At 39.1% G+C, this 22975-nt stretch overlaps 3 protein-coding genes across 3 annotated transcripts; 2 read left to right on the top strand and 1 right to left on the bottom strand.

The window, feature by feature from the left end:
• Window positions 1-827: 827 nt before the first annotated feature.
• LOC130050701 (neuropeptide Y receptor type 6-like) lies at window positions 828-1935 on the bottom strand. The gene has a single exon (XM_056150936.1). The coding sequence runs from the start codon at window positions 1848-1850 to the stop codon at window positions 828-830; it is 1023 nt and encodes a 340-aa protein (XP_056006911.1). The 5' UTR covers window positions 1851-1935.
• Window positions 1936-7125: 5190 nt separating this feature from the next.
• Window positions 7126-9061, top strand: LOC125665897 (von Willebrand factor C domain-containing protein 2-like). Its single transcript, XM_048898858.2, has 2 exons — window positions 7126-7430; window positions 8854-9061. The coding sequence occupies exons 1-2, from the start codon at window positions 7175-7177 to the stop codon at window positions 9015-9017; spliced, it is 420 nt and encodes a 139-aa protein (XP_048754815.2). The 5' UTR covers window positions 7126-7174; the 3' UTR covers window positions 9018-9061.
• A 955-nt stretch (window positions 9062-10016) lies between these two features.
• On the top strand, window positions 10017-11717 carry LOC125665896 (brorin-like). The gene is made up of 2 exons (XM_048898856.2): window positions 10017-10338; window positions 11504-11717. The coding sequence occupies exons 1-2, from the start codon at window positions 10083-10085 to the stop codon at window positions 11671-11673; spliced, it is 426 nt and encodes a 141-aa protein (XP_048754813.2). The 5' UTR covers window positions 10017-10082; the 3' UTR covers window positions 11674-11717.
• The last annotated feature ends 11258 nt before the right edge of the window (window positions 11718-22975 follow it).

The raw sequence follows: 22975 nt of genomic DNA on the forward strand, positions 1-22975 counted from the left end.
TGATCATCAAGATTTCAAAGCAGAACATTTTATATAATTATGATGTCTGTGTACTTCGCTTACGAATTTACCTTCAGTTGCAAATTTTACATAAAATCCATTAGCGTTTCTTGCGGTGTTTAACAAAGAATTCTAAGTGTATTTAATTTTATTTATTTACTGTATTATTTCTGTGGTCAGTTAAAATGTATTATCTAATCCCCCTCGATTACATAATTATCCATTAAATTTTATATGAATAATTAAATGATTAATTCGGATTTGTTTATTTGGAATTAACAGAATACGATATAGATTGACACTGCGTTCACAAGGCAAACAAGTACGACGTAGACTAACTCGAAATTTTAAAAAAAAAATCGTCTTTCTCATTAGGTTGGTTGGTTGTTTTTACGTACCGTCGAAATTTTCTGTCATATTGAAAGGTTACCAATTCACACCACGATTGAATGTAAATATGATTTGCAACGTTTTAAATTTAAATAGCATCAGTTCTTCTCCTTCTCCACATTCTGAATAGGTTTTAATTCGCATCATAATCTGATTGAATGTAAATATGATTTGCAAAGTTTTAAATTTAAATAGCATCAGTCTTCTCCTTCTCCACATTCTGAATAGGTTTTAATTCGCATCATAATCTGATTGAATGTAAATATGATTTGCAAAGTTTTAAATTTAAATAGCATCAGTCTTCTCCTTCTCCACATTCTGAATAGGTTTTAATTCGCATCATAATCTGATTGAATGTAAATATGATTTGCAAAGTTTTAAATTTAAATAGCATCAGTCTTCTCCTTCTCCACATTCTGAATAGGTTTTAATTCGCATCATAATCTGACTGTGATCGACGCATTAGTGATTTCTGTCGAGGACTTGGGAGTTTTACGTCGGCATCTGATTCTAAGGGGGGTAATCCAATATATAAAAGGGTTGCTGGCATAGTTAATCAGAAACACAATGATGCTGACATGGAGAAGGATGTCGAGGTATTCATAGGGCCAAGTGATTAATTCGAAGTGCTCAAAAATAGAAATTACGTCAAACATGAGGTAGGGGATCTGAGACACGATGAAGATGATGACTATGACGTAGACGATCGTCGTCATGTGTGGAAACTGCTGTTCGTTTCGGGTATGTCGTCCTTTAAAGCGTGTAGAATTTCTGAGCTTCGACACCTTGGAACAGTGAAAGAAAATCAGCGAAAACAAAGAGGCAGAGATCATAGGGAGAGTTACAAACCCATAATGCAAAGGCATCAGAACGAAATCTGGACATTTTGATATACCGGTCATAACGACTGTTATGAGCGCATAGGCAACGTTAACAACAATGACGAGAATAAAGGCCACAAGCGCTCTTATGACCACGACTTTCGGAGTATGGTTGTTGATATAAACCAACGGGTTGGTGACTAAAACATACCTCTCATATGCCAGAAAAACGACATTCCAGCACGAACTCAAATATGGCGTGTTGTTGAAAACGAAGAATGTGATACAAAAGGTGTTAGAAAAGCCAAATTTTTCCACGAAGTAAAATTCGTTTGGAAAGTATATACACTCTCTAGTAATAATCACAAACAGACACAGGACGTCGATGACGGCTAAAACCAGGATGGACATGTGTGACGTCTTCCTGTAAAGCTTCTCTTTGACCATTGACGCTATGACTGCTATGTTTCCGATGATTCCAAGAGTTGATATGACTATGGCGATGATGGCCACTGGACAAAGGTATGGAAAGTCTGGGGAACATGGAAACACAAAAGAGGAGGGGAAATTTCCTTCGTCCGTCCAGTAGTTATCCAAGGAGGCACCATATTCACTTCCATTGTCAGAGGAATTTGCCATGATTAGCCAGAAGCTTTTGACTGGTCTAGATGAGAACGGCAACTGAAGTAAAGTAATGACACTTATCCTTTATATATTGAGTGTTGGTCAAAACATGGGCGTGTCTCCATTATTCTAAATGGCTAACCACGCAAACATGTTTATACAAACAAGATAGGTACCAATAATTACTCTGTTTCAGACTAATAATGACTATCATAATGATAATAATATTACTTTATTCCAAGTAGGTGACCTCGTTATTCTTCCCCAGTGCCTTCCATTTCATACATGACAATATATATACAAACAACCATTTAAAAGAAATTCTTAAAAGCATTAACGCAAGATCATGTAACATAATTCAGTTTATATCACTTATAATCATTAAACATCAATACCAAGCAATCAAACAATCCATTATACCTCAAATTATTTATTTCAAAACATCCTAAATTCTGATAATCCCGGTCTTTCAATTGTCAATCTTCATACATTATCAAAATGGATAAAAAGTAAAAGAGGATTATTAAAATCATGTATTAGACACATCAAAACAAAAGTGTGTACCATCTATCTTTCGCATATTTTTGTATACATTTCTTATTGTATTTCATGTCATACCATGACATTATATACCCTTGTGTCTTTGACTTTCTATAAAAATAAAAGCCATGCGATGATGCGAGTCATATTTATTTGAGGCATCCTCATGTCGCGTGAATGCCTGTTCGGTTGTGTTTTAATCCTTCTAGGCTAGTTTGGAGCAACAATATGGGAACAACATTTTTCACAGGAATGAAGGTTGAAAAACAAACATTCTAAAAATAACAGGTGAACAACAACAACGTTAAGGCGACTCGGGTGAGCGGTGTGGCCCATGGGCCTCTTACGAATCATTGTACTCCTATGACATCATCAACTCCAAATGATAATCTTTTGAAAGTTTCATAAAAAAGTCACCTGACTTCAATTGGAAGAGAATGTCACAGTTCTTTCAAAAAGAGACAAACTCACAATACATATAACGAATAGAAGAAATTGTCGTTTCTAAAATGGCAGTGTGCCACGCATCGCTGGGTGGAAATAGTAAATGAGGAATAAAGATGGGGGATCGAGAGGGAGAAAACGGACGAAGGTCACAAAAAAGTGGATTTAGGGTGGATTTATCTAGACGGGTAAATTTCAGACCACCTTCCATAGCACTATATGTTTGTGGCATCTCACCTAGAGAGGATAATATCAGTTTATACATGAGTGAACTGTTTTAGAGTAACGTAAAACCCATGTCATCAATAAATCAATATTGTATTGCTGTTACTACCGCCGATTTTATAAATAGTTGGGTGGGGTTTTTTTGGGTTTTTTTTTTTTTTTTTTTTTGTTGTTGTTTTTTTTTTTACATGTAGGCTACTGAAAAACAAATTGATGTAATAGGGGTTTCAACAGACTCATTTAAAGTCAGCATTGTAATGCTGCTACTCCGCTGATTCCATAAATAGTCATTGTTTACAGGTAACAACTGCAAGACCCCATATGGACATGTGATCAATGTCGGGAAAGCGTGTCATATGAATTCCCACATGACCAGTCATTCTGACAAACACGAGCGGGGTCTGTTTCCTCATGGCCATACATTTATTTCCTGTTGTAGATACTGTCACGCAAATTATCAAGTATAGGGCTGGTTTTCATTTATTATTTTGATACAGAAATAAAGATTGATGAAACTGTATGATATACGAATCCCTGCCATGTAAAAGGAGAAGGTTTTAAAATGGTAATGTTTTTCTACTAGGATTAAACTATATATGGGCTCTTATATTTTCAAATGAAAGAGCACGTCCAACTAGAACGGGAGATAATTAAGAGATACTGATAAAATACAGAACTAATAAGAGCACGAGGGATGTACCACCTTAAAAAGCTTCCCTACATAAAGGATATATACACATTATGATAATTATATACCTGTCTTTTCACGGACCGTACTGGTGTAAAAGTAATTATTTGTGCGTGTTGGGAAATTTACACTAATTACGTAGTCACGTAATAAGCGTGTATTTCCATGCATATAATTATATTTGATATAATCGTTTTAACGATTTAGTTTGCAAAAACAACCTCTCATTGGGTCAAATGCTGTCTGACGTGTTTCATACCGATTGTTAAGCTGTTCTTGGCACACTGATTTTGACTGCGGATAACTCCATTGACCTCAAGATATGGAGCACATGGCAGGTGTGACCGGTCGACATGGGAATCTTACTCCTTCTAAACACCTTTTCCCATCTCTGGTGTTTGTCCAACTCTCTAGTCCCATGGGGATCCGGAATAGAATAGGTCTTCAGGACCCCCTTGCTTGTATTAAGATGCGACTAGATGGGATGGTCTTCCGGATGAAACCGCAAAAAACCCCAAAAAGAGCTACCTTGTCACAGCAAGTGTGGCACAATAAACATCCCTCCCCTGCTTAAAGGCTGTATGGGCTTTTCATTCCGTCCATCCGTTTGCCATATGTGCGCCTAGCTATTTTCTGTCCGGATCATATCTTTCACACCAGGATTATCACACCTGGTAAGCTGAGATATCTTTTAAAAAAGGTGCCTCGCGAACAATAATGGATCACTGTGGCTTCCATCTATAATTGTATGGCTATACATTTTCAAATCTTGCCCGGAACATCTTGTAATCCGCAAGGCTTAAGACCATCAAACTTGTTAAATTGATACATTTTGGATGCGTGGGTGAACTGACTTAGGTCACTATGGCTTCATAGTTTGAATATTAGGGTTATATATCATCAACTCTGTTCTCTGTTATGTCATGGTCACTACTAGATCTACGACCATCTAACTTGGTCAGTTGATGCAATCCATGGGGTTATCGTGACCCAAACATCGGTTACTGGTCTGATTTTTGTATTATTATGGATATACATAGTTAAATCGTATCTGAATCATATCGTGCGCATTGTAAGACGACTTCCATCAAAATTCGAATGCAAATGAATCATGCATGTTCTTTACCTCCTCCTTGACGCTTTCAATAGAAAACAAAAAATCACTTCTGTTTTTCTGTCTGTTATAGACAACTTCAGGTAAGTTGCCTTCATTTCATTCCAATGTACCTGTAGTTGCAAAAGTTCGTGTCACGGCTTGTGACTTTGAATATGCAAAACATAATTACAATGATGTACATGTCTTACCACCTAACTAAACATATAATTACAATGATGTACATGTCTTACCACCTAACTAAACATATAATTACAATGATGTACATATCTTATCACCTAACTAAACATATAATTACAATGATGTACATATCTTATCACCTAATTAAACATATAATTACAATGATGTACATATCTTATCACCTAACTAAACTTATAATTACAATGATGTACATATCTTATCACCTAACTAAACATATAATTACAATGATGTACATGTCTTATCACCTAACTAAACATATAATTACAATGATGTACATGTCTTATCACCTAACTAAACATATAATTACAATGATGTACATATCTTATCACCTAACTAAACATATAATTACAATGATGTACATATCTTATCACCTAACTAAACATATGATTATAATGATGTACATGTCTTATCACCTAACAAAATATATAATTACAATGATGTACATGTCTGATCACCTAACAAAACATATAATTATAATGATGTACATGTCTTATCACCTAACTAAACTTATAATTACAATGATGTACATATCTTATCACCTAACTAAACATATAATTACAATGATGTACATGTCTTACCACCTAACTAATGCTGCATTTTATTGATATTTATTTCTACTCATTCAAATATTCCTTTAGAGGACTGGTTTTGTTAGAATCCCGAACGCTTCTGAGTCGTTGAAACAGGTAGCGATTGTTCCTTTCCTACGTGCTTGATATTGGAAATGAAGGTCACAGGTCGTGGAGAAGAGACGTTCGAAAACTTGAGGCGCCTCGTTACTGTTGATGTTTTCACGATAAGGAACAGCCACAGCTTTACTCTGAGCATCTACTACTGACCTGAACATGTAGCACTTCATATGACGTAACTACTCTGAACATCTACTACTGACCTGAACATGTAGCACTTCATATGACGTAACTACTCTGAACATCTACTACTGACCTGAACATGTAGCACTTCATATAACGTAACTACTCTGAACATCTACTACTGACCTGAACATGTAGCACTTCTTATGACGTAACTACTCTGAGCATCTACTACAGGCCTGAACATGTAGCACTTCATATGACGTAACTACTCTGAGCATCTACTACAAGTCTGAACATGTAGCACTTCATATGACGTATCTACTCTGAACATCTACTACAGGCCTGAACATGTAGCACTTCATATGACGTAACTACTCTGAACATCTACTACAGGCCTGAACATGCAGCACTTCATATGACGTAACTACTCTGAACATCTGCTACAAGTCTGAACATGTAGCACTTCATATGACGTAACTACTCTGAGTATCTACTACAAGTCTGAACATGTAGCACTTCATATGACGTAACTACTCTGAGCATCTACTACAGGCCTGAACATGTAGCACTTCATATGCCGTAACTACTCTGAGCATCTACTACAGGCCTGAACATGTAGCACTTCATATGACGTATCTACTCTGAACATCTACTACAGGCCTGAACATGTAGCACTTCATATGACGTAACTACTCTGAGTATCTACTACAAGTCTGACCATGTAGCACTTCATATGACGTAACTACTCTGAACATCTACTACAGGCCTGAACATGTAGCACTTCATATGACGTAACTACTCTGAGTATCTACTACAAGTCTGACCATGTAGCACTTCATATGACGTAACTACTCTGAACATCTACTACAGGCCTGACCATGTAGCACTTCATATGACGTAACTACTCTGAACATCTACTACAGGCCTGAACATGTAGCACTTCATATGCCGTAACTACTCTGAGCATCTACTACAGGCCTGAACATGTAGCACTTCATATGACATAACTACTCTGAACATCTACTACTGGCCTGAACATGCAGCACTTCATATGACGTATCACTCCATATGACGTATCTACACGAGTGTCAAGTTCCTAGAGATATATAGAACTCCAAATAAAGGACAAGCTATTGTTCTGTCCGAAGAAGATAGTCCTTAGACTACAAACAACTGATAAATTAAACGTGACTAAACGAATATTAATCGAGAGTCCGTGATATAATGATAATGTATACATACATGTATGTATAACTATCCTACCAATACGATAAGAAATTGACCACTACAATCTGTTGTCTTGCAAGTCGGAATGATTTGGTTTGCATTGTTGGCTTTTGTTGTTAGCTGTGTTCAAGCTGATCTGCTTCCATTGGAACTGACAACATCGGTCGGATGCTACTACCAAGGATCTTATTATCCCGTGGGTTCCTTTGACCCGTCACCATGCGAATATTGCCAGTGTTCCACCAGTGGGAAGGCGATGTGCGCCATTGCGGACTGCTTTATCACTCCGTGTGTTGACGCCGTCCACGAGAAGGACAAATGTTGTCCCACTTGTCCAAACGGTATATAAATTCATAAAACTTTATTCTACTTGTTTTAAAATATTAGATAACATTTATTCCAATAACTTTGAAATTTCATAAGGTAATGTACATTGATGTTTATGATTAATCTCTATATATCTAAACATATAAATATATAAAATGTTATGACATACCTATTTACACATGCAGTATGCTAGGTGCTCAGGGACATTTAGCTGTATGAGTTCTAGGGCGCATTTTACAAAATTACTTACGACCGACATTACAGACTGGAGATCCCCGTATATTTTAAGATCATTCCCTTCAATGGAAATAGTGAAATGTAATGTTAATAATTAAGCCTTAGAAAAGTTGTAATTAACAACTGTGTAATGCAATTTAAGATTTGTGTCGTTGTCATAAGTTGTTTTGTACAATGGGACCATGTATCGTAGCAACAGATTCTGTGACACGTGACATATGCTGTTATATTTTCTCGTAATGCGGAGAAGGAACAGTTTCCCACTCTATCCCGCTGTGGATGCAGGCACTGTACCGACTGAGGTATACCACAAAGCTGTCTAAAAGTTTGAAACAAGCAATTACAAATGCATTTGGGTCAACCAAAACAATATAATTTATCCTTTAACTTAGATGGTTAACCGTAATTTCACCAACAATTAATTAGAGAGGCATGAAGATGGTTTTTGATTGATTGGGATTGACAGTTTTTTGTTATAGAAATAAGGACCTTTTTATAAATAAATGAATTGAAAATACTTTTACACAGGACACAATTTGTTTTTAATTAAAAACCGCTTACTTAATCACGGTGTTAATCTATATGTAATGTAATGCGTGCGCATTTCATAGAACTGTAAACATGAATCACGTGCGGAAGTGAGAACACTATGATTTCTAAAACGTAATCAATAGCATGCAGCATTTCGACATAGATCATTATTAAATTGATTTATGGAGCAAGCATGTAAACACTTTTTTTTTAGTCAAGCCGTCAACTTCGGCGCCATGTTGATAGCCGAGTCACGTAACAAGTATACATAAATAGAGTTCCTGTTTTGTTTTGAAAAGGAAATTGTTTTAGATATCTTAAATATAGAGTTGTGTCAGTTTTTGAAATTTAGGTTTGTTGCTATGTTTACACATCAAACATTGCCATATTGCTAATTATAGTTCAAATATTTTTTATCAAAGTCACGTTCATACCCCGTTCAGTTTCGAAAAGTGTGTAATGTTTTATGGTATTTTGAGAAATGAACATACAAAAATTTACGTTTCTCGCAAACGACAGTAAATTAGCAAGGTCTGCGATTGGTTTTGGTCATCAACACGATACTGCGATAGCAACACTTGAGTTCTGTGGGCTTTTTCACTTAACATTTTCAGATTATACAATAGTATTCTGATCCCATTAATGTATGCTTTTTTATTTCTTTTCTAGGTCATAATTGCAAGGCCCCGGATGGACATATAATTAAGGTCGGGGAGACGTATCACATGGATTCCTACACGATCTGTCATTGCGATGGACACCAGTGGGGCTCTAACCTCGCGTCTTGCGCTATCAGACACGTTGATCCAGTTATTCATCATTTGCATGGATAAATGTATAATTTTTGATAGGCAATTATAAAGAATATATTAGCTTTCCTGGTTGTGATTTTTAAGTATAAAGATCCTCCACTTTGACCTCAAAGGGTGGTGTGTTGCTTTATCCAAAGGTATATGTATGTGATTTCCCTATATTTAATGTATTTTGTTATTCGTACTGTTCAATTTAGTCAGTGATCGATCGCATAACTCCTATCAGGAATACAAAATTTTGAGATGGGCAAACAATGATCTCTGATCCATATGCTAGAGGCAGGATCAGGTGCCTAGGAGGAGGAAGCATCCCCTGTTAACCCGCCGTGAACCCTCTATCTTGATCAGGTATTCGGAGTAATCGTAGTCAAAATCGTCGTGTATATAACGGTCTAACAAGTGGTATGAAACAGATTAGACAGCATTTGAACTAAATGACAGGTTGTATTGGCAAACTAGATCGTTATATAACCATAGAATTTGCGGAACGTTGACTTTACATCAACTTGTTTGTCAGTAGCCTGTCTCGATTTAAAGACCGCAGTACAAGCTCTTGCGTATCGATTCAGTTAAGAGACATAAACACCATATGCAGGTGATAATGGAATAATACTACATCACTATGGGAAGGTGATGGTGAAACTGAAATCATTGCGTTTGTCGAGGCATCTTGTCACTTATCTTGTCACTTTAGATGTTAGCACGATAAAGAACATTCACGGTCAATTCACTCTGAGAATCTAAAATTGACCTGAACATGTAGCACCTCATATGAGGTATCTACATGATGGGCAAGTTCATGAAGATTTGTAGAAATCCAAACAAAGACAAGCAATAGCTATGTCAATGGAAGCCATCAATTTTTATATACACGGTTAGTAGACTAGTCACTTCCCCTGTTACGCTTACTTTGGTTTCAAGATAATCCCAAGTCTGTAAACAGCTGATGAGTTGAACGTGACTAAATAAATGACAATGAGAGTGATATAATGACAATGTATTATATGAATATGCATTATGTATTATAACTATCCTACCAATAAGATAAGAAATTCGCTACTACCATCTGTTCTCTTGCAAGTCGGAATGATTTGGTTTGCATTGTTGGCTTTTGTTGTTAGTTGTGTTCATGGCGATCTACGGCCTTTGGAACTGACAACAACGGCAGGATGTTACTACCAAGGATCTTATCATCCCGTGGGTCCCTTTAGCCCGTCACCGTGCGAAGACTGTCATTGTCCCACGAGTGGGAAAGTGATCTGCGCCATCACGGACTGCTTTATCACTCCGTGTGTTGACGCAGTCCACGAGAAGGACAAATGTTGTCCCACTTGTCCAAACGGTATATAACTTCATAAAACTTTATTCTACTAGTTGTGAAATAATATCAGTTAACATTTATTCCAATAACGTTGAAAAAGTAGATTAAATATGTATCTACATTGATTGACTGTTATGATAGATGCCTAGATATTTAAACATATATAGGAAGAGTTGTGACATACATATTTACACCTACAGTATGTTAGGCGCTCAGGGAGATAACGTTATCCTTTAAAGTTAACGGTCAAGCATAATTGAACCCAAAGTTTTGATGGATTGAAATTGACAATTTTATATATTTAGTTTGGGTTTTTTGTTATGGTATCTCAATAGCATGCAGCATTTTGACGTAGATCATTGCTAAATCAATTTATCGACTAAGTACAAAGAAGTAAGAACTGACGATTTTTGTTTTAAACGCTATAATTTGTTTACAAAGTTGTCAGCTCTGGCCTGGCGCGTTGTTTAGCTGAGTCACGTAACAGGTAACCATAAAGATAAGCAGGGATCCTGTCTGTTGAAAATGATAAGTTTTAGATGTCTCCTTCGGATGAGACCGCAAAAACCGAGGTCCCGTGTCGCAGCAGGTGTGGCACGATAAAGATCCCTCCCTGCTCAATGACCATAAGCGTGGAGCATAGGCCTAAATCTTACAGCCCGTGAAGGCAGTGGTGACGGCTCCATATGAGTGAAATATTCTCGAGAGGGACGTAAAACAATATTCAATTCAATTATACATGTATCTTTGCGTCAGTTTTTGTGGGTTTCTTGTTCTGATTTACACATCTCAAACACTACTACATTGCTAATTATTATTCCTGTAAGTCAGTTTTTGTGGGTTTCTTGTTCTGATTTACACAAACACTACTACATTGCTAATTATTATTCCTACATAATCATGTTCATGTCCCATTGAGTTTTGAAAATTTTATGAAATTTTATATTCCCAAGTATTGTGTGCAAGGAATACACCAAAATTTACACTTCATCTTGTGAATGACTGTTACTTTTAATTGAAAGCAATAACATTTTACTTTCGTTACATACGATCTACTAATTGCAGTAAAGTAGCAATGAATAAAACAGCGCTTAAGTTCCGTTTTTCACTGCACAGCATTTTCAGATTACACAGTATTGTTTTGATTTTGACCCCTTTTAGATAAATGTTTTGATTTCTTTTACAGGTCCTAACTGCAAGGCCCCGGATGGACATATAATCAAAATTGGGGAGACATATCACATGAATTCCTACACGATCTGTCATTGTGATGGACACCATTTGGGCTCTAACCTCGCAGCCTGCGCTATCAGACACGTTGATCCCGTTGTTGACCCAATTCATTTACATAGTTAAATATATACCCCTTGATAATCAATTATAAAGCATATGTTAGCTTTCGTGGGTTGTGATTTTTAAACATGATTCGAGTGTGTGCAAATGAAGGACTACACCCTTTTTGAAGTGGATACAAGTAAAAATGACGAAATATATGCATTTTGTGGCATCTTTCAAAACTCTTCTCAGAAACCACTAGGCCAATTTCATTCAAACTTGGCACAAATTATTCGTTTGGTAAAGGGGATTCAAGAGCATTCAAGTGAAGAACTGTAATCCCTCCAAATGTGGATATAACCAAGAAAGGTAAAAATGGGGTAGAGTCCTTTAAACATCTTCTAAAAGATCACTAGGCCAGAAGTTGAAAGTTACATCAAAGCTTCCTGACATAGTGTAGATTAAAGTTTGTGCAAATCATGATCCCCAGGGCTATGGAGCAAGATATCGTATAAAATGTTTATATGGGATATATTGGAAAAATCTCCCCAATGAGAGGGTTTTGTTTACTCATATCAATATACAAGCATCCCTAGGTTATGCATATTCAGATTCGGGGATAGGGTTGGGCCACAATAAGGGATCAAAGTCGTACATGGGAATAAAATGTCAAACCCTTTAAAAATCTTCTCAACAGTAGCAGGGCTATGAATATTCATATCAGTATGCAAGCATCTGTAGCGCAGATTGAAGTTTATTCAAATCATGACCACAGGGATTAGTTTGGGGCCATAGTTGGGAATCAAAGATTTATAAACATTTTGTGATGAACAGCTGGATCATGATTAGTCATATCAATATGTAAGCATCTCCAAGTAGTGCAAAGTCACGTCTGTTCAATCCAGGGACCCGAGGGTAGGGTAGGGCTATAATAGGAGATCAAAGTTTTACATGAAAATTTACAGGAAATTAGATATGGAACGAATTCTTTTTCAAGATTACTAGGGCCATACTAAATCATATCCAAACGCAAATGTTCCCAAGCTGTGTGAATTCAAGTTGTTTTATGGCCACGTCACTATAGTTGGATGTAGTAGTTTTGTTTTTGTCCTGTCTGTATGAAACTTTAGCCTTGATCCTAACTTTTGAATGGTGCTGTATTTCAAATGTGTATTCCTTGTGAGTGGTAGGGTTCTCATTGGACATCTGTACTTTCCTTGTGACAAGCCCTTTTGCTCCATTTTAACCTTGCTAATTTGTCCTGAACTGTGTCAGGGAGTGCTTTCATATTTTGTATAAGGATTCGTTATAGCAAGACATTACACTTCATATCATAATTGTTCACCTTGGGACCTTGTATCATGCTCAAGTCATGACCCTTTGGGATTAGGTTGGACCCAAAGTCGCATTTTTCATGAGGGTAAAGATTGCAAAAAAATCTTTTAGATTATAACAGCCGGCCCAAGGTGAGCAATGTGGCTAATGTTGACTATTTTTCTTTGATAAGCCAGTGTAGTCATCTCTGACTAATTTATTAATTGCCGATTTACAGTATGCATTCACGAACTTTAGTTATTCCTAGGTATCCTATTGGCATTTCTCACTAACGATATACAATGGAGATTATTTGATTTCTATATCTAAATAATCCTGTTACTTCGATAGGCCAGTGTAGTCATCTCTGACTAATTTATTAATTGCCGATTTACAGTATGCATTCACGAACTGTAGTTATTCCTAGGTATCCTATTGGCATTTCTCACTAACGATATACAATGGAGATTATTTGATTTCTATATCTAAATAATCCTGTTTAATTGACAAGGATTTACCTAGTCTTAACCCATAGCTTAGCAGGTCTGTAAACCTATCTGCATGTCAACCGGCGGTAGCCCAATCACCTCGGGTTCAACCTTCAATATATGCGCAACTTCCGCTTCCTTTTGGAGACCGACCTGAACTATACAGACAGAATTCTTGGAGCTACTCAGGACGTCTCTTCAGTCCTGGTATCCCTCTCTCCCTCTTGGCAATGGAGGGGATACCTCATCTGGAGTACCAGGGGGAGGACTGGTACGCCTCACCAGGGAGGCAATCTTATGAAACAGGGTAAGCAGATCGGGCGGGCACTTTCGGTCCCAGAGAAAGTTTGCAGGCTGGGATGCCCTTATACCCCTCTCTCCGGATACCCCTCTGGACCTGCAAATATTTGTATCTTTCGTAACAATGTGGCCATAACGCCAATTCACCTCTAAGTTCAATTCTATGTTAATCCGTATCTTGTATATACTTGTGGAATTTCTTGCAATAAATGGTAAACTCAGACTTGACTTTTCCTTGAGATTTCAGGCAGGCAGGAGGCATCATGCCATGTGTATGTTTTTGGCACCACCACATGGTGGTGCCACCCAATACTTCCTATTGTTCAATTAATGTACATATATTTAAAACTTACTAATTCTTAGTTATTTTCTTAAGGTTGTCCAAGAGTGACGTATTTCCTACGAAGAAAGAGCAGAATGTTAAAAAGGATAGACATACTTCAAAGAACAATCCAGAAACAGAATTGAACAGTTTATTTCGTCTATTTTAGTTCTGATCCGAACTCTAAATCTAACTCTCTCTCAAGTTTAGATCGGAAACCCTCACCTTTCCAAAATGGAGTAATAAGGGGAATGTTAGTTTGTAAGATTTCTCGCGTTCTATCAAAAATCCCTATTGTTACATTATATGTAGAATTTAGATATGATCACATCACTCAATCATTAAATTAATTATTGTATCTAAACGTCCAACAGATCTATGAATAAAAATACATACGTGTACACAAAAGGCATCATAGGTTTTCTCTATACAATTTTGAAGTCTTTATGATAGCAATTTGCTAAAAATGTTCATAAATTATAACATCACAATCTGCAAATTATAACGATACTCTCTATAAATATTTTTACACAAAAGTGAAATCATCCCCATTGAGACTTAAAGGTCCCATTTGAATCTAGTCCTTTTGACGGAAGTTTCGGACTCTAGGTCATTATTCTATAAAGGTTCTTTATCCTGCCTATTCCTATCATGGCGCGGTGACGGCCACTTACTGATTATGAAAATTTAATATAGCTACCAGGGGATTACGTCATATAGCCTGTCTGTCGGTATAGATGAATTACGTCATCTAGCCTGTCTGTCGGTATAGATGAATTACGTCATCTAGCCTGTCTGTCGGTATAGATGTGAAGCGGAAAGCTGTATTTCTTATGTTATTGCGAGAGTTATCACCTTTGTCATTTTTAATTGCTTATTAGACATACTCAAATAAATATTTCATGATGGTTAGTTTTGAATTAAAGTACATACAATTATAACCATTGTGTGTTTCTATAGTAGATTCTATAAAGATTAGCCAGTTTGGGTATGATTAGTATTTTGTTTTAATTTATAAGTAATTATACACTACGGATCATTATGGTACTGCGGATATATAGGATTCTTCTATACGATGGGTAAAGAAACGGTTCTAGAGGTTAAACTCGACAAACCCTGTAAGGTACGTATAAGTGTGCGGACTTCCATACTTATATTGTACGTCTTAATAGTAAGTGTGCGGTCATCCCTGCCTATTACTGCCAGAGTGTGTGGTCAAACCCTGCTCTGGATTTGGCATCTCTTAGCTACAAGTGTGCGGACATCCCTGCTTGTTGCTGCGCAAGATCAGGTGTGAGGACATCCCTGCCTGTCTTGTGGTAGAGCTCTGGTGTGCGGAAATCCCTGCCAGTGTCTCTGATTAGAACCGGTATTTACATAGTGATAGGTGTGCGGTCATCCCTACCTATCACTGCGCAAGGGCAGGTGTGCGGACATCCCTGCTTGTCCTTGTGGAAGTGCGCTGGTGTGTGGAATTCCATGCCAATGCACTTGTTCGCTACCAGTCAATAGATCCTATATAGGCGCAGTACAACTGATTAAGTCTGCGCATTGTACATATTTGCAGCATCTCAGGGCTATCCGTTTCTATCACGGGTACGAGCCCGCGGAGGTTCACAGGCAGTGACCTCCCTTGCACGTTACATAAAATTTGGTGGCAGCGGTGGGATCGCTTGAGATAGCTGCATGATGGACGACATAGACAAGGAGCTTTCCATGATAGAAGAGAAGCTCGCGGAGCTGAAAGAGGAGAGCATAAGGAATAAGAGTTTCCAGTCGTCAACGCCTGTCACAACGCGCATGAAAGACAAAGTGAGAGACTCTGGCGTTGGTGCGTCCCGTTTCTCAGGAGTAATTCAACAGACAGAAGAAAAGTCACCAACCCTTGACAGTGCGCCAGCCAAGCATGCGCACACCCTTACAGAAAAGTCTGCTGAGCAAACTCTCATGGACATGTATAGAGACGCTGGAGCACGATCCCGCGTTTACAGTGGTCGAGAATCTACTCCCAAAGTTGATCTGTACCAGGAAAAAGGAGAGGCTGCGCGTAACGATAAACCTAGACTTAGATTTCCTCCCGTAGAACCTTACAGAGACGACCAAGACGATTCTCTTCTCCCTGGGATAACTAGAAGGAGATCCAGAGTAAGATTCACCAGTCCCCATAGTGATGACCATGCGTTGGCAGATTTTCCAGTATCGAAGCAAACGATCAAGCCAGCAACGTATGATGGCAGTGGTCCTTGGTTAGATTACCATGCGCATTTTGAAGCCTGTGCAGAGATAAGTGGATGGAAATACAACCAGAAGGGATTGTATTTAGCAATTTCCCTTCGAGGAAGTGCACAGGGTGTATTGGGTAACATGCCAAAGGGGGCAAAGCCCGATTATCAGACACTTGTAAAAACCCTGGAAGACCGATTTGCACCTCCAAGTCAAACAGAGCTATACAGGGTGCAGATGCGTGAACGTCGCCAGAGGGCAGGGGAGTCTCTTCCGGAGTTGGGACAAGCCATTCGTCGACTTGCCAATTTAGCCTACCCTACTGCGTCAGCTGAGATCAGGGAGACAGTGTCCAAAGACCAATTTGTCGACGCACTAGTTGACTCGGAAATGCGCATCCGCATTAAACAGGCACGTCCTATAAACCTTAATGACGCTATTCAGTTGGCTGTCGAATTAGAAGCTTACAACAGAACTGAGAAAAAGAACTATGCGCGTCCCACCACCGGTGAACCCGTGGATGGGAAAACAGCCTCGATGTTTGAAGAATTATGTGCAAAGTTTGAGACATTACAGAGAGAGCTGAGGGAACTAAAAGCACAACGAAATGAAGGTTCTCCCCAATCAAAGCAAATGGAATCAAATCCAACATTTGGAACACAGAAAATATGCTACTTTTGTCGAAAGCCAGGACATATGCGCAAAGATTGTAGAGCGTATCAGGCGCAAAGGAAAGCTAAGAATCCATTTAAGTCCCCTACTACGGAACGCCAACAAAATCATGGTGGGAGAACTAAGGACTTCGACACCAAGGCTTCTAGCAGAAGTATCAAGACCGGAGAGAACGCTTCCATAGGAACGAGTCCAGTCGGATTAGAAGCTAGTCTGTTCATTGAAATGGACATCTGTGGTGTGAAGGCGAAGCTATTAGTGGATACGGGTGCAACAGTGAATCTAATCTCCACTGAACTGCTGCGTAGAATTCCAGAGGAAGACCGACCTAGATTGAGCTCGTTCAGTCAAGATATACTGGATGCTGGTGGCAATTGTCTCCAGATAAGTGGCACGGGAACCTTTCCAGCACAGATAGGTGCCTTCTCATTGGCCTTGATTTCATGGAAGAAAATGGATGTACGATTGATGTGACAAAGAAGAAAATGTGCATCAGTGGAAAACAATATAACCTTATAAAAGAAGGGAGCTATGGGTGCTACCGAATTGTAGCGCTAAACACTGTGACAATACTAACAAATCAAGAGGTAGTCATAAAGGGGAGAGTGTGTGCACCAGAGGGTGAAAGCATCCCGCTGATTCATGGTCTGGTGGAGCCGAATGAAAAGTTTGTGTCCACAGGTACACTGGTAGGAAGGACCTTAGTCAAAGCAGATAGTGTGGTACCAATTCGAGTATTAAATATGGGGCCAGAAAGTCGAACCATTTACAGTGGCACTCATATTGCCGAAATGTCGTCTGTCTGCGCAGTCCAGGCAGAGAGAAAGACAAAGAATAGTTCTTTGTTGCATGAAAAACTTGAAGATCTCTTAAGGCGCAGTAGCACTGACCTCACATAGGATCAGAAATCCAAAGTGCGGGAGAAACAATATTCTCATGCGTTTGCACTAATTAACTCTGATCTGGATGCGACGAACGTGGTTGAGCATGAGATAGATGTTGGCAACGCACACCCCATTAAGGAACCCTTGCGGCGAGGAAATAGATAAACATGTAAATGATATGCTGAAGGATGGAGTCATAGAGCGTTCTTCTAGCCCATGGGCAGCAGGGGTGGTCTTGGTACGAAAAAAAGATGGCAGTACTCGTTTCTGTGTTGATTACCGGAAATTGAATGGATTGACCATTACCCATTGCCGCGTATCGATGATTCACTGGACAGTCTTTCCGGTAATGCATGGTTTTCAACACTGGACTTATGTTCGGGATACTGGCAAGTGTCCGTGAAGGAAAAAGACCGACCCAAGACAGCATTTGTTACGCGCAAAGGCCTTTTTCAGTTCCGTAAGATGCCATTTGGACTGAGCTGCGCACCGGCTACTTTCCAAAGGTTAATGGAGATCGTCATGGCTGGTCTTCAATGGTAGATTTGTCTAATCTATCTAGACGATGTAATTGTTGTAGGGAAAACATTTGAAGGCATGATTGAAAACCTATCGAAGGTGTTTGACCGCATTGTTGATGCCGGACTAAAATTGCAACCAAAGAAATGTGTCCTCTTTTCACGCAGAGTACTTTACTTGGGCCATGTTATCACTGAAGACGGAATCTCAACCGATCCTGAGAAGGTAGAAGCTGTCAGGAATTGGCCAGAGCCCTGTCATGTATCTGAGGTCCGCTCGTTCCTTGGTATCTGCGGGTACTACAGGAGGTTTATAGAAAAATTTGCCGAAAAAGCAAAACCCTTAAGTAAACTGACGGAAAAGGGCAACGCACTAGTCTGGACGCAAGAGTGTCAAGATGCTTTCACCAGCCTCAAAACGCATTTGTGTAATGCGCCGATTTTAACCATGCCAGATTTCAAACAGCCTTTTATTCTGGACACAGACGCCAGCAATTTCGCAACAGGAGCTGTCTTGTCACAGTGCATAGATGGAAAAGAACGCCCTATTGCATATGCCAGTCGAACTTTAACTAAAGCTGAGAGACAGTATTGTGTTACCAGAAAGGAACTTCTCGCAGTTGTGCACTTTTGTAAATACTTCAAACACTACCTATACGGTAAACGTTTTACAGTGCGCACTGACCATGGATCCTTAAGCTGTCTATTAAACTTCAAAAGCCCAGAGGGTCAAGTTGCACGCTGGATAGAGACTCTAAGTATGTTTGACATGATGATTGAACATCGCCCGGGTACCCAACATCGTAACGCAGATGCTCTGAGTCGCATTCCATGCAAGCAATGTGGGTTTACGACGGACTGGGACAAACAAAGCCCTGGTGAGGTTGTTGCGCAGGTTACCAAGGATGACTTGGGATCTTTACGCAGTCTTCAGGATGCTGATGCACAGATCAAGCGGGTGAAAGACTGGGTATTGGCGAACAAGCGACCGGAGTTCTCCGAAATAAGTAGCGAGGACAGAGTAATGAAATCCTTGTGGTCACAATTCAATTCTTTGGAAATGATGGAAGGCATACTATACCGAAGATGGGAAAGTCCAGAAAAGTTAAAGAAATGCAGGCCATACTTCCAATGTCGGAAAGGCGAACAGTACTTATGATGAGCCACTACAACAAGTCATCAGGACACCTCGGTGTGCGCAAGACCCTTGCAAAGATTCGACAGAGGTACTACTGGCCTGGGCTTCAAGATGATGTGAGGACGTACATTGCTGGTTGTGATAAGTGCAGTCGAAGTAAAGCTCCACTGAGAAACAAGAGAGCCCCAATGAAGATTACTATATCTGGCGCTCCGATGGAGCGCATTGCCACAGACATTCTTGGAGAATTACCTGTAACAGCAAGAGGCAACAAATATATTTTAGTTGTCGCAGATTACTTTTCTAAATGGACGGAGTGCTTCCCAATGCGGAACTTGGAGGCAGCAACTGTGGCGCGCATTATCGTGGAACAAGTCATCACACGCTTTGGCGTCCCATATACTATCCATTCAGACCAGGGGACTCAATATGAGAGCCAGTTGTTCGCCGATATGTGCAAGTTACTTGGTATAAAGAAAACTCGGACCACACCATACCATCCCAAGTCAGATGGTATGGTTGAAAGATTTAACAAGACACTCGCCAGTATGCTGCGCGCATACGTTGATGATCATCATCGGGACTGGGATACACATTTACCGTACCTGATGATGGCGTACCGCTCTGCTGAACATGAAATCACGGGCTGTACTCCTAATGCATTAATGTTGGGTCGAGAGGTGGCTACTCCTTTAGACATCATGTATCAAATGCCCAGCGACCTCGACCAAGTTCTTCAAAACCAATGGGCCTGGGAATTGAATTAGAAACTTCAAGATGCACACAACGCTGTTCGGGAGCATATTCATGGCGAAATGCATAGACAGAAACGTTACCATGATGCCAAGCTAAATTGGGAAAAGTTTGGCAACGGTGATAAAGTGTATGTATTTTTCCCAACGAGAAAAATTGGTAACTCGTCGAAGCTGACTAGCTACTGGAGGGGCCCGTTTGAAATACTGCGTCAGATCTCTGACCTTCTGTACGAAATAAACTGTGGTAGCCGTGGTAAGCCGCAGGTAGTTCACGTTGATAGACTTCGTCTGCAAAAACCACAAGTTCTGTTCGGGGAGACTGAGAAAGAAGATGACGCAGTTTGTACAGAGGAGGCGGATGATACCAAATCAGAGTGCCCAAAGAATGAAAACTCAGGTCATACTGTCGATGAATATGAAGGTGGTCGTCGACGCAATCCTCCCCGCTGGCATGAAGATTATGTCTTATGATACACGTTTAACATGTTTGGCTCCATTTACCATTGTGTTAAATAAAATATAGCATTTTGTTTTGCGCAATGGTAAAGACAGACTTGTTAAAAGAAAATGCGGCATTTGCGCTCGTAATGACACACACAAGCATATGCAGACGCGTGCGCAATTCTTTATTTAGGAAGCAAAATAGCTTGTTTAAAAGATCTTTAATTTTTTTGTACATGTGAATTGTGTTTGCCATATACTGTTGTATGTTCTTTTATGCGAGGACGCATAAAGCTGGGGTGGGGGTGATGAAGCGGAAAGCTGTATTTCTTATGTTATCTTTATTGCGAGAGTTATCGCCCTTGTCATTTTTAATTACTTATTAGACATACTCAAATAAATATTTCATGATGGTTAGTTTTGAATTAAAGTACATACAATTATAACCATTGTGTGTTTCTATAGTAGATTCTATAAAGATTAGCCAGTTTGGGTATGATTAGTATTTTGTTTTAATTTATAACTACGGATCATTATGGTACTGCGGATATATAGGATTCTTCTATACGATGGGTAAAGAAACGGTTCTAGAGGTTAAACTCGACAAACCCTGTAAGGTACGTATAAGTGTGCGGACTTCCATACTTATATTGTACGTCTTAGTAGTAAGTGTGCGGTCATCCCTGCTTATTACTGCCAGAGTGTGTGGTCAAACCCTGCTCTGGATTTGGCATCTCTTAGCTACAAGTGTGCGGACATCCCTGCTTGTTGCTGCGCAAGATCAGGTGTGAGGACATCCCTGCCTGTCTTGTGGTAGAGCTCTGGTGTGCGGAAATCCCTGCCAGTGTCTCTGATTAGAACCGGTATTTACATAGTGATAGGTGTGCGGTCATCCCTACCTATCACTGCGCAAGGGCAGGTGTGCGGACATCCCTGCTTGTCCTTGTGGAAGTGCGCTGGTGTGTGGAATTCCATGCCAATGCACTTGTTCGCTACCAGTCAATAGATCCTATATAGGCGCAGTACAACTGATTAAGTCTGCTCATTGTACATATTTGCAGCATCTCAGGGCTATCCGTTTCTATCACGGGTACGAGCCCGCGGGGGTTCACAGGCAGTGACCTCCCTTGCACGTTACAGATGAATTACGTCATCTAGCCTGTCTGTCGGTATAGATGAATGGATTGAGATACTCTGATGTAAAACATTGAACTAGTGCTGAAACATGCCAAACTTTTTTATAATGATATCTGTTAATGCTTCATGGAGGGATTAGTGTATTAAATCACAAACTGGATGACATAAACTACAGGGCAATGTTTGTACACGGACCCTCATTTCCCAGGTGGTGATATTGCCTTAGTAAGGCCAATTGAATCGTTTTATAAACACATGAATTACACTACGTTTTCTATTTCTTATATTTTTGAGTGATGGCTGTATATCGAGTCAAAATCATTCAAATGCGCATGTTTGTCGTAATGTCGACCATGTCGATACGTCAAAACTATAACTATCAATGTATAGTAGGATTTCCAAAGCAATTCATGAAAATCTAAAGGAAGTTATGGATGTAGAAGTACCATCCAAACAAAATAAAGCGTACGTGAATGAACGTCAATATCAGCGAATTTACCTATGCCAATCAATTGTACTTAGGGACCTTTAGCGCTCCATAAATATCTAAGTCTGATCTTATTTGTATTTCATCAAAACCTGATAACTTTCTGATAACAATGTACTGAAAATGTCCGTGCAAATAAACATTGAAAAGAGTTGTATACTTTTGATAGCATAAAAGCTATAGCGTCTTTCTTAACTTTCCACTAAGTCTTGAACAATAGATATAAACAAATAGGCCTGCCATTGAATGGTGTCGGGTAAGGTCTAGTAGAAGCTTTTCATTTTGTAAATGTTTCAATCATAAACTACACAGAAAGCTAGAGAATATATTCTATCCCGGATCCGAGGATGGGGGGGGTTACTGAGGACCTATTCTATCGCGGATCCCAAACGGGATCAGAAAAGGATGAGCAAGGTTACATTAGGTGTTTTCGCACTTGTTTAATTTATCATAGCATTTTCTTTAAAATAGGTGAATACCTAGGCCCTTACTTACAAAATATCTTACGATTACGATAAAAATTTACGAGCACTGTAATTTTCCTATTTTTCATTTCTTGTAAAAAAAAAATTTTTAATTAATATGCAAAGTACATCCATGGTTTATAAAACTTGAATACATACTTATGACCTTGTGATTGGTATTTGATTATCAGACAGAATTATTTTTTCAGATTAATCGTAAGATGTTTTGTGAATAAGGGC

The sequence above is a fragment of the Ostrea edulis genome, chromosome 10, assembly GCF_947568905.1.
Source record: "Ostrea edulis chromosome 10, xbOstEdul1.1, whole genome shotgun sequence".
NCBI classification, from domain to species: Eukaryota; Metazoa; Mollusca; class Bivalvia; order Ostreida; family Ostreidae; genus Ostrea; species Ostrea edulis.